The 12,430-nt window shown below is 37.5% G+C and overlaps 3 protein-coding genes across 9 annotated transcripts in view; 1 reads left to right on the plus strand and 2 right to left on the minus strand.

The window, feature by feature from the left end:
* Nucleotides 1-434: 434 nt before the first annotated feature.
* LOC107585317 (non-structural maintenance of chromosomes element 4 homolog A-like) lies at nt 435-5,738 on the minus strand. 6 transcript variants are annotated; one of them, XM_016272293.1, is made up of 11 exons: nt 5,626-5,738; nt 3,969-4,213; nt 3,798-3,878; nt 3,513-3,643; nt 3,180-3,322; nt 2,101-2,200; nt 1,914-2,004; nt 1,726-1,820; nt 1,603-1,651; nt 1,433-1,518; nt 435-1,206 (listed from the first exon to the last, which is right to left on the minus strand). In XM_016272293.1, the coding sequence occupies exons 2-11, from the start codon at nt 4,183-4,185 to the stop codon at nt 1,141-1,143; spliced, it is 1,059 nt and encodes a 352-aa protein (XP_016127779.1). In that variant the 5' UTR covers nt 4,186-4,213; nt 5,626-5,738; the 3' UTR covers nt 435-1,140. The 6 variants fall into 6 exon arrangements, with proteins under 6 accessions (XP_016127779.1, XP_016127777.1, XP_016127781.1 ...); XM_016272291.1 differs by lacking the exon at nt 5,626-5,738 and adding an exon at nt 5,442-5,467; XM_016272295.1 differs by lacking the exon at nt 5,626-5,738 and adding an exon at nt 5,442-5,462 and having other exon boundaries at nt 3,969-4,208.
* A 297-nt stretch (nt 5,739-6,035) lies between these two features.
* Nucleotides 6,036-10,905, plus strand: LOC107585321 (Hermansky-Pudlak syndrome 6 protein homolog). 2 transcript variants are annotated; one of them, XM_016272299.1, is made up of 2 exons: nt 6,036-8,742; nt 10,430-10,905. In XM_016272299.1, exons 1-2 carry the CDS (start codon nt 6,250-6,252, stop codon nt 10,517-10,519), a joined length of 2,583 nt encoding a protein of 860 aa, XP_016127785.1. In that variant the 5' UTR covers nt 6,036-6,249; the 3' UTR covers nt 10,520-10,905. The 2 variants fall into 2 exon arrangements, with proteins under 2 accessions (XP_016127785.1, XP_016127786.1); XM_016272300.1 differs by having other exon boundaries at nt 6,036-8,810; nt 10,430-10,449.
* A 736-nt stretch (nt 10,906-11,641) lies between these two features.
* The window catches only part of LOC107585354 (prominin-1-A-like), an 11,810-nt gene continuing 11,021 nt past the window's right edge, over nt 11,642-12,430 (minus strand). The window contains exons 18-19 of the mRNA XM_016272357.1: nt 11,837-11,905; nt 11,642-11,743 (exon numbers count right to left, since the gene is read on the minus strand). Coding sequence (XP_016127843.1) covers nt 11,642-11,743; nt 11,837-11,905 — 171 coding nt within the window. The remainder of the gene's footprint in view (nt 11,744-11,836; nt 11,906-12,430) is intronic.

A 12,430-nucleotide genomic window follows, 5' to 3' on the forward strand; every position in this document is an offset into this window, starting at 1 on the left:
AAAACCCTAAAAACACAACACTATGCACATATTTAATTAATCTGCATTAAGTTTCTTATCTACACACAATCAAAGTTAGGCTTAATAGCTTAGATAGTAAAATGATATTCAAGGAAATTACCTTACCTTGTTAAATTAAGTATAAGCGGACACTCTGTAGTATGAGGGCTGTGCAAATGGAGATTTGACTTGCAAATAGAATATCTTTACATAATGGTTTACAAAGCAAACCCGTTTTATGAAATATTGATCCCATGTGAACAGAGAGACATTTTCAAGCATCCAGACACCGTCTATATGCACACAATTGACCAGCTTCTCTGAATATTTCAAATTCATAGGAAAAAGAACAGAGATGTACATTTACAGACAGTGGAGAGTTATGAACCTTGCCCGTTTCCATCAAACCATAATTACTGACAGGGAAGTCAGGATATGGCAAATATAGAGGTTCATCTTACTACATACTTTTGTGACCCGATTAATGATTACTATTAAGAAATTGAAACAAAACCCTAAAAACACAACACTATGCACATATTTAATTAATCTGCATTAAGTTTCTTATCTACACACAATCAAAGTTAGGCTTAATAGCTTAGATAGTAAAATGATATTCAAGGAAATTACCTTACCTTGTTAAATTAAGTATAAGCGGACACTCTGTAGTATGAGGGCTGTGCAAATGGAGATTTGACTTGCAAATAGAATATCTTTACATAATGGTTTACAAAGCAAACCCGTTTTATGAAATATTGATCCCATGTGAACAGAGAGACATTTTCAAGCATCCAGACACCGTCTATATGCACACAATTGACCAGCTTCTCTGAATATTTCAAATTCAGAGGAAAAAGAACAGAGATGTACATTTACAGACAGTGGAGAGTTATGAACCTTGCCCGTTTCCATTAAAATATTTATTTAGTTTTACTTGGAATCCAACACTCAATATAATGTTGAGTGCAAGTTCACTTTACATTTATTGTATTAGACACAATTATTACATTTTATACAGAATTCAAAGGTATAACTCTTAAAACTGTGATCCCAAATATTAAAAATATAAAAAGAAGAAAACAGTATTTTTTATTTTACAAATATTTTGGCGGCTGCCGCTAACTATCCTCCAAATTAGCTTTACTGCGACAAAACCTCTGGAGCAGGGATCAAAGCTCCCTTAATATCAAAGGCATCGATGATTTCCTGCAAGACACAGATCATAGATACAAATAAATATTTGAACATGGAAAAATTGTAAAAATAAAAATAAAAATGTGTCTCAAATAGTTGTTAAAGATACAAGCCTCTGGTAATCCCGAGAAGAAAACAATTTCTATCTCAATTAGAATCCAGAAAACACTTCTTTCCGACCCCAAACATCTGCTTTAATATTGCAAATATACACCAAATGCAGTCATAAAGTGCTCACCCTCCAGCTTTCCCGGTTGATGGAGACGACACACTGATGTCGGACAGCAGCTCCACCAGGCTCTACCTCTCCTTCCTCTACTGGAGCTATAATACACCCATAATACATATTATCTCGAAGTACATTCAAACAAACACAACCAAAATGGTGACCTGTGGATTTGATCTTACCTATACAAGGAAGCCCATCCTTATCCAAGTTCATTTTCACCAGACCATCCTGAGGGTTATATTTCATTCATTATTGTGAGACTTACGTTTAATCTCCAAAGCTGTTGTTGCCTCTTAACTTACCCTTATGAGAAAAGACGTGTGGAAGATGTTCTCCACCGTCCGGGAGAAGGAGTTGGGGTCAATGACGAACTCAAAATATGAAATGGGTTCCTCAGCTGTTCCGGAAAAGGTCGTTTTTAATGGGTTTTGAAATAGTCTGTTTTGCTTAACTCTGACATTTCATTGTCATTTTATTGTAACATGCTTACGGTCATCAGCAAAGTATTTTTGCAGACATCCAAGAATTCTTTCAACCTCTTTCTCTGTCGCCTCCTGGTGAGATTCTTCCATTTTCTTCAGCTGTGATGATAAGATATTTTCTTAATTTCTTAAAATCAGACAGATTATCAAGAACATTTCCAGAGACTGTCAGCATTTGCATTATGATGAGCACACCTGGGTGGGCATCACTCGTTTGGCCTCTTTGCTGGGTGCTTTCCTTTGTCTTTCAACTCTCTGCCGTGGCTTTGGAGGCTCTGCCAGAAACGAGCCAAACCTTGAATTAAACAAAAATAACAAAGGTATTGTAAACTGCACATTGTATTTGTAAATGCTCCAAAATGAGGCTGTCAGAAGATGCTCTGCTTTTGTAAGATATAGTACAGCTTAGTAGCCAGTGGAATCAAACAGATTCAGAGGTTTAGTGTAAATAAAAGTAAGATAAAGGCTTTTAAGTCCAATAAATATCATGGAAAATTATATTTACTCATTACATAAACTTTACACAAAACAAAAGTTTGGAGTAGTCTTCTTATGCTCATCAAGGCTGCATATATTTGATCAAACAGAGTAAAAATACAGTAATACTGTGAAATATTATTATCATTTAAAATAACAGCTTTGTATTTTATTATTTTTTAAATGTAATTTATTCCTGTGATGGCAATGCTCAGTTTTCAGCAGCCATCTCTCCAGTATTTAGTGTCACATAATCCCTCATTAGAAGTCATGCTAATATGCTGATTTCTTGCTCAGAAAACTTTCATTATTTTCAATGTAGGGGAAAAAAGTGCTGTTTAATATTTTTGTGGAAACTGTGATACATTATTTTCAGGATTCTTTGATAAATAGAAAGTTCAAAAGAACAGCGTTTATTTGAAAGAAATAATTTGCAACATTATAAATGTCTTTACTGTCACTTTTTATCAATGTAATGTGTCCTTGCTAAAAGAAAAAAAAAGAAGAAGAATTTAGATTTGAACTGATTCCATTACATCAATAGTTTCATTTACTACAGAAGTGGGCCACAAAGACATCAGTACAATATATCAGTACAAGGGGCAAGAATAGAATCACAAAACTAGCTTAATAATAACATACTCTTTAGAAAACTTCATAAAAATCATTGCAATTACCTGCAAAATAATTACAAATATAATGTGAATTTCCAATATATAAGCCTTACACACTTACAATTACCTCATCACCTTCAGTTTAATTTTACTTAAACTGACCCTTACTACAGACATACTCACATGTAGTGGAATGAGGGGGCTGTTTTGAAGCAGTACTCGGATCTCTTTGCAAGCCTCTGCCAGGCACTTTGTGGTAAATATCCCTCCAAGTTCCCATCCTGACCACTTTCATCTTCCAAACGATTCAGACCCATGAAGGACAACTAGAATGATCAATATGAGAAATCAATCAAGGAGAATCTAAGCATGCTTTTCTCCTCTGACACTAAATACAAGATCTGGGCTGCGTTTCTCAAAAGCATCATGAGCTGGTGGCAATGGTTCTACAATCTACTTAGGCTTACAATGCTTTTGGAAAACACAGCCCTGGCCTTTCCTCTCACAGTAACTTACCAAATGTTCTGCAAATGCAGACGGGTCAAATGCAGAGCCTTCAGCATGTAGCTGGCTGGCCTTTTCCTTCCCTAGATCAGTGGCTAGTACCAGGAGTTGAGCATCCAGCGCTGCTTCACGAGCCTGCCTCACTGAAAACAAACCAGCAGGAGACAATCATGAAGACATAATACATAGAAAATGAAAAGTATGTGTGGAGAGCTCTGCGAGACCATGCATCCAACTAATTGACTGAATTGCATTAGTACTGTAGGTATCAGAATATGTAGCGTAGAAAATTAATACCATTGGCAAAAAGTTTGTTGGCCTCTTCTAAAACATCAGTGAGTTTATTGTTAGCTGGGTTCAGCATGTCCTCACGATTTTCTGTGAACAAAAAAAAGCATACTCAACAATATACTTACAACACTTTATAACTGCATCATTGAAGCCAACTTTAACAGTATTAATACTCACGCTGGACTTGATTGATCAGATCCCTGTACTTGCTCCTGATCTCTCTCCTGCGTGTTGGATCATCATCTTCCTCACTAATACCTGAGGGTCCGGCACCAATATCATCTTCATCACCCATATCACAAGCTCTCTCTGACCTGTTCCGCCCACCCAATCCATTGGATGTTCCCGCTGACTCCTCTTGACTCCCTCTAGACCTTCTCCTCGAATCAGACATCTTCAATGTTTCTGCTTGATTATCTATTCTGAGAGACACATATGTCTGAATAATAGTATTACAGAAACTTAAATTCCTAGACCTGTAAAGTCAGATTATATTGTAACAAACATTAAACAGACCAAGAAATGACAGTAGCACACTGGGAAGTGTTTTAAAAGGGTAAGTAGGTTTCACCCAAGTATTTGAGGATAACATAATAAAATATAACATAATATAATAAAGTACAATATGCAGCATAATTTATTAAAGCATCGAATAGCACAGTATCTTAATATAGTATGCTTCCTGCTAATCACATGGTCAGTAAACACAGTATTTTACTGGTACACAGACAGATTTGAGAGACTTTTCTAAAATAATAATAATAATAAAAGTTTGTTTACAAAACAATTGCATCGTGTGTGCAAGCAATCCATGAAAACAGACAGACAGTGATCATATTTGCGATCCACTGCTGCTGACCTAAACATGCGATCAGACATCGGAATATAAAGACAGAGAATAATTAATAAACACTGAGGTTCAAAAACTACCCAATCAGAATGTATTATGAAAACTTACAAACTTTAAAAAGTGCAGGGTTCATGTCTGTCATTTGTATCAACGGTGAAACCTTTGCGAGAGTAGAAGGAAGTGTTTTTACCGCGTCGCGTCATCTCTGACGCGTTCTGTCACGAAGCTTGTAGTGTCAGATTATGTTTTATATTAGTTTATTTATTAGTTCTTCCCCGGTTTGTATTTTTATACTATGTATACGATATTGTTTAAGCACCAACTATTGCTATTACTACTTTTGTCCGATTTGTCACTCACGTAATCTCACATACTTGTGGTAGTTGTAGTCCTTATTAAGCAACTTGTTAGCAATTTACCTTAAAACACACACAGTATATGTTGTTGAACAAACCTGAAAACCAGAGACCTTAATTTGCCAATACATCGAAAACCACTCTAAAATTCCAGAGGAAATTTCTAAAGGAATCTATGGCGAATTAGCCTCCCTTGTTGGCCTACAAATTGACGTCATGACTGAGCCGTTGTCATGACTGATTTTTTAGCGTTCACATTTGTACAGAATGAAAAAGTTGTCAGTTCAACACTAAGTTGCGAGTTTGTATTTTTCAAACAACTGTAACTATATTTATATCATTTAAACACTGTGAATAAATAAAAATGCGACTGTGTTGACGTAAACTGATTAAGATTTTACACACACAATAGACACAATAAGGTGGATGAAAGCAGAAACGTACGTAGGAAACATATTAGTAATTATAAGGAAATATATAGTAGATCCTCGTAGAAAGTTGTGTCTGATATGATGTAGGTTAGAGAGCAGGGCAATGAATTAAACTCCTCCCTTCAACAGAGCAAAAAAAAAAAAAAAGACTAAAAACAACGCATAGGGTGTGTTTCAAAACTTAGTAAGCTGCCTACCTAGACAGGATTTCGGGCTGTCACCGAGCTGTTGCACAATAATGCTGTCCGAGTGCGCGCCTCGCTGGGTAAGTGGGTTTTGAAACACGGTCATTGGCTTCCGGAAATGAACAAACTCGTGATGTCAGGAGGAGTAGAAGAGAAACAGACAGCACAGGAGAAATGTACGAGTATTTCGTAGGAGGAAATGAATTAAACCCCCCCCTTAAAAAGAGAAAAAAAAAAAAAAAAGACTACAAACAACGCATAGGGTGTGTTTCAAAACTTAGTAAGCTGCCTACCTAGACAGGATTTCGGGCTGTCACCGAGCTGTTGCACAATAATGCTGTCCGAGTGCGCGCCTCGCTGGGTAAGTGGGTATTGAAACACGGTCATTAGCTTCCGGAAATGAACAAACTCGTGATGTCAGGAGGAGTAGAAGAGAAACAGACAGCACAGGAGAAATGTACGAGTATTTCGTAGGATTTATGGACTGTAGAGATATGACAGCGTCATATGATGGAGTTAACGCGTGAAATGAGCACTGGACATGTTTCAGGGAGATCGTGGATGATCGCTGGTCCAAACTGAAAGTGTTTTCACGCGCATCGTGTGCTTCCTATTCCTATCAACGTTTCAGCAAACATGACGCGACTCGCATTGGAACAAGTGACTGATTTCGGCGATTTCACGAAAGGAAAGAATCTAAAAGAGTTTTTCAAACAGGCATACTCCAACATCTCTTCTCAAAACTGCCTGTCTGATGTGCGTCTGAGTCCAGATGGACGTCACATTCATGTCATTGTGCGTCAGCCTAAGAGTGGTCTTATGACACATGACAAATATCAGCGAGCCCATCTCATGCAATGCCAGAAGCACGTTGATTTAGTGCTAACTGGAAATGTGCCTATAGTGGATGTCATTTATATCCCTCAAAGCAAACCAGAAGATGGAGCCTCTGTGTTGGGAGTTATTTTTGAGAATGGAAGAGTGGAATTCTGGAAATTTCTAGAGTGCAGATCAGGCTGGCATTTACTCCAGACTGTAGATCTGTGTAAGAGCCCTCGTGCTAAAGTAATTTCGGTGTGCATGTGTCAGAATTTCATTATATGGTGTGAGGAGCGACCACCATCTGAGAACTCCAATAGTGTGAGCAGCAACCTCAGGTTCTGCATCTGCAAAAAGACTATAGAAGTTAATGAGGGGGGTGTCAGTTTGGGAAACGTGAAAATTGCATTGCACAATAATCCTCAATACACAATCATCAGTTCTGGGGATTTGGTCTATCTGCTCCCAGATATGAGGGAAAACCGTGTTTCTTGCAAGGTGTTTCTTGCATGGTCTCCTGAACATGACAGCTTTAAAGTGCATAGTGCCTGTAGTTGCACACTTATGAAAAGCTCGAGCAAGGAATCTGACTTCAAGAGACTTGTTACAGACTGCATTGGCCTTCTATTCACCATAAATCCTCCTGATATCTGTGGATTCTCTCCAACTGGATGTGGAGACCTCCTGCTCCTTCTCAGCACTGGTTGGGTATGCATTATGAAGAGGGACGGCAGTCTTCACAACATATACAAACTTCCTGATAACTGCCTAAGTGCTAGTGGGTCCCAAAATAGCCTGAATATATATAACGAAATCCTGGCACTAACAATAGGCAGGACCCTCTTCTTAATCGACACCAAATGTGGTCTGGAATTAGAAAGAATAAGTCTGAAAACAGAAGGTCTTCTCTTCGTAAACACTTTGGATAGTCACTCTCCACAAATGCTGTCAGAAACAGGGCTGTTTGTGGTCATACAAAACATGAAGCCTTCTCCAATGCTTTCAGAAGACTCGAGTGTACTCTTGGTTGAAGCTGTCTTTGAAGAGGCGTGTAAATACTATCAGCAAAGAAGTCTAAGTAGCACGCAGCTCACGGTGGAGAAGCTCAAAAACGGTGGAATGTTTCAAGCGCCCATATCACTGGCTGCCATCCTCAGGGATTACCTCAGCAACCAGAAGACCAAAACTGGCGAGAAACATTCTACAGGTCAAGAAAGGCTCATGAGCTCACTCGAATCGGAACTCAGGAGTCTTGTTTTGCTGGAGGACATCAAAACATCAGTGGTGAAGGCTTCGGAGAAAGATCTAGAGAACCATTGTGAAAGCTTGGTGCAGCAGGAGATCTGCCGGCTGCTGAGTGGTGAGCTAGAGAGGGAAAATCTTCAATACCTGAACAGCATCTTCCATCTCTTTCCCACTTACTCCTGGCACGCAATGCAAGCGGTTCTGCATCTGAGGTGCAACGGTGAGGGTTTGTTGTCATCTAAAGCTCCTGCTGAGTTATGGAAAATCATCCTCAGCCCTGTGCAACCCACAGCGAACTTAGCTCACTGCAACGGTCAGCAGAAACACACTGCGGTGCCTGTGTTTGAGCTCTTGTGCCACTCCATCTTCAAATTCCAGCCCAGCTGGCTCCCCAGGATTCTTGAACTGGCACAACAACAATCTGGCGGGTCCTCCAAGTCTTCGTGGGGTTACGGCATGAAGGAGAGCTCTGAGAGCTTGCCGCTCTATAAACGGGCCTTGACGGTGCTCCCTTGCAATGGAACCTACCAACACCTGAAAGTGGAGCTGCTTTTGTGCAGCGAGCGGCCTAAAGCAATAATGCAAGCGTTGCAGATTCTCATCAAGCAAGGCCAGTGGGAACAGGTTGCACAAGCAGCTGAGAGGTTCTGCCGGCAGAGCCCTCTTCTGAACAAAGAGATTTTCAGTGCTCTGCTGTGTGAAGTGTCCCAACATAGAGACCTGGACCCTTATTTGGACCTGCTGTGGACTCTTTGTCCCGAGGACATGACTGTGACGAGCATACTTAATATTGTATTGAAAGACCTGCCTGATTTGACACAGAACTCAAGACCTTTCGAGGCTCACGGCAGCCAGGTCACCATCAGGCTTTTGAAACCGCTGCTCAGAAAAGTTCTCCAAAGGGAGACCAAACCGAGCCAAAGGTACGCAGATATCCTTCAGTCACCCACAGTTCCTCCGCTCACTCCTCCACGCCAGCCAAAGGGACTTTTCAGAGATGCTGAGCAGAAGGAAACCAAGCAGAGGACTTCCTCTGGATCTCAAGCGACATGTCAAGCCAGACTGGTCTGACTTTCCCACTCGCAAATCATGTCTGACCCTTTACATAGCCTGTTATTAAAAAGCTCTTAGAGGTACAGTTCACCACAAAATTCAATTGTGTCATCATTTACTCAGGCTCATGTTGTTCCAAACCTGTATGACGTTCTTTCTTCTGTGGAAACTAAAAAATTTATTCTGATGAACTATTTTTGTGTATACATTGAAAGACAGTGGGGTCCAAAACAAACTTTGGACCCCATTGACTTTCACTGGATTGACTGTTTTTTATGTTCTACACTACAAAGTAAGTCATACAGGTTTGGAATGATATGACGGTGAATAAATGAGGACACAATTTCTTTTTTGGGTCAACTGTCTCTTTAAGAAGTATTATTTACCTTGCATGGTCTGAACAAAATTACAGAGCTTCTTCGGGTCATTAGGTCTGGGCAAAATAAATTATTTTTTGATTAATCGTTTTTTTAAATGATGTCGATTCGATATCGATTCTCAAAAGCCACGAATCGATCTTTTCCGGTATTTATTTTAGCACACTTTTAAAACAAGATCTGATTAAGTGAATCGTATCATTAGTCTTCTCCACTAGATGTCACCCTTATTTGCCTTGCGCGATGTTACAACAGAAATCCTGTCATTCATTCAGCGCTTATCATGGCCTTACACGTGATTCACAATGCTCAGGTGAAATGCTATAGTACTACTATAAATCTGCGGAAGCATTTGATATCACGCATAAGGTGCCATGATTTCCGCAAGGAATGAATGGCGGAGTGCACTGTTTTGTTTACTACACACATACTAAAGCGCGGATGACGCTCGCGGTGTTTTCAGCTTCTGCCGTCTCACTATATGTTGATATGAACACGAATGTCATCTCCAGCTGCTCTGAGAGTCACTTCATTAGCATTTTACCGTTTCGTTTGAGAAAACTACCATTATATCACATACACAGCAGCTGCAAGTTCTTCGCGGCAACCTGTCAAAATAAAAGTTTAGTTTAACGTTAAGAAACTGTCAGAGTATATTACTATTTAGTAATATACTATTACTATATTACTGCTAATAAATATTAATAAATCTTTATTTTTAAAGGAATAATCACATCTGTTTTCTTTTTAATTTTAACAGTAAACCTCTGTTGTGCAGTACTTTGTTTGCCAAAAAAATAAAAGGCTTTAATTTTCATTTGATTAGGATAAATTAAATTAATGTTTTATGCCTTCATCTGATTACCAGAAAAATTAAGAACATTTTATAGCCCCCTTTTATTGTTTAAAAAAGGACCCTATACAAAAAAAAAAGAATAGGTTTAAAATACAGGCATGTGGTTCTTAATTTCTTTTTATTAATTCACCATTTGTAAACTGATGTTTACTGTTAATTCTTTTAGAAATATCAATAGCATTTGTATTAAAACTATAGTCACTGAATGTAATTAAAAAAAAATCGAGAATCGAATCAAGGCTTGCGAATCGAAATCGAATCGGGACATCTGAATCGATACCCAGCCCTATGGGTCATTACTATTAAAATTGTAAAGTAATAACTTGCAATGCACATATATGTTTAACTACTGCTTTAATTATTCCTAATATAGAATGTAATATGTTGTTTTTATGTTTACTTGGTTTGATGCATTTCATCTAACATAGTGTCTTTTAAACAGTATTTTCTTTTTCCTAATCTTCAGATGTGTCCTTTTTATAGCCATCACACGAAGGCATGCTGTCACCCTGATCCTAATGTAAGGTCAGAGATGACTAATACATTTATTTTATAAATTCTTAGCATAACAATGTCTTGTTTTTCTGTTGACACTACAGTTCATGTCATCGTACGTTGGAGTACTTATTATTTTAAGAAATTCCATGGAAGATGTAAGCTAAAAAAATTATTAGTCATTAATAAAAATGTACAGTAATATAAAATGTAATGTGCATGCTGATGCATTGGACAATTTAGATTTGTTCATTTCATGTTAAATGCCTTATGTGTTTTCAGGATTGCTCTTGTATTTAGTGCTATCACAGGGATTTTAACTTTGTAAAAAGCAATTAAATATGACTCATGTATTGCTGCCACTCGTTTTCAAGTCTCTTTCTGAGCTAAAAGTGTCACAGCTGTCATTAGTGATGTATGGTTTTGTGGTCAGGGAGGGGAATTCTGATGTGCTTCCTGTGGTCTCTACATTCCTACTGAGCTCAGCAGCAGCATTCACAGCACTGCTTTAAATTCAGTTCAGCTAAATTCTATTATACAGTGACCAGCTTCAAACTCAATTATATTGGGCAGTCATAGCTAATTGTATTTGGAGAGCTGAAACACTTCTATTTTCTCTTTTTGATGCAAGTGTTTACTAGGTATTGGAGTATTCTGCACAATGTATTTGAAATTTTATTTTATGATCTAAAGTAATTAACTAAAGGCACTAAAAATAGTTCCAAAATGTAATTTGAAAAACATTTAGTAAAAATGTCTGAAATATCTCTGTGTGTGCTACTGCTAACTGTATGCTACTGTTAGACAAACCCATGCAGCATTCTGTCTGCTGAGGAAAAAGTGAATTGTTTGAACACATTCATTTAAAAAAAAAAAAAAAAAAAATTCCAGTTTGATATTATTAGAGATGATTGCCAGAATGGGTTGACACGCATGTAAATCTTATTTATTTAGATCTTCTTTTTTTTGACGATCTGCTTAATTTTAAGTTTGTTTGTTTTTTATGCTTGCAACATCACAAAAACAAAATGCCTACAGCATACAGTATATATGTGATTAAACAGAATACATTTATTTGGTCAAAACCAAAAGATTTTCTGTCTATTGGTGTTGACAATTAAATAGATGGTATATAGTTGTGATGATAGTTGAAAGCCAGTACAGTACTGTCTTTTGTGTTGTGTTAACACACCAGCAAAGGCATAATGTGAGACGTGATCTCTGTCTGGATGTCTTGCAGATCTTTTGCTTCCCCATGCAGTTGGTCTTTTATATTTTGGTTACTCTGAAAGACACAAATAACTGTACATCATCCATCTCAGTCATTCACTAGAGCAGGAGGGTGTTAACAAGACAAGTAAACAAGAGTAACTTTTACCTGTTTGCCAGCCAAGATATCCAGACTTTCTGCTACTAAACTCAGATTAGTCCCTGACACATCATTAATCTGAAATAAAAAAAATTATTGCTAATATAGATTTTAAAATATATTTCTATAAATATATTCTCAGTAAGTACTTCCTCATATATTTTTTGGCATTTTGTCAAATATATTTTCAACATTAATATATTTTTATTGTCCATAAAATATTTGAAACAATACATTTTGCAAGTCATTCACTAGAGCAGGAGGGTGTTAACAAGACAAGTAAACAAGAGTAACTTTTACCTGTTTGCCAGCCAAGATATCCAGACTTTCTGCTACTAAACTCAGATTAGTTCCTGACACATCATTAATCTGAAATAAAAAAATGTATTGCTAATATAGATTTTAAAATATATTTCTATAAATATATTCTCAGTAAGTACTTCCTCATATATTTTTGGCATTTTGTCATAAATATATTTTCAACATTAATATATTTTTATTGTCCATAAAATATTTGAAACAATACATTTTGCATGTATATATATATATACAGTGGGGGAAAAAAGTATTTAGTCAGCCACCAATTGTGCAAGTTCTCCCACT

Source organism: Sinocyclocheilus grahami, unplaced genomic scaffold, assembly GCF_001515645.1.
Source record: "Sinocyclocheilus grahami isolate Dianchi unplaced genomic scaffold, SAMN03320097.WGS_v1.1 scaffold69.1, whole genome shotgun sequence".
Taxonomy (NCBI): domain Eukaryota; kingdom Metazoa; phylum Chordata; class Actinopteri; order Cypriniformes; family Cyprinidae; genus Sinocyclocheilus; species Sinocyclocheilus grahami.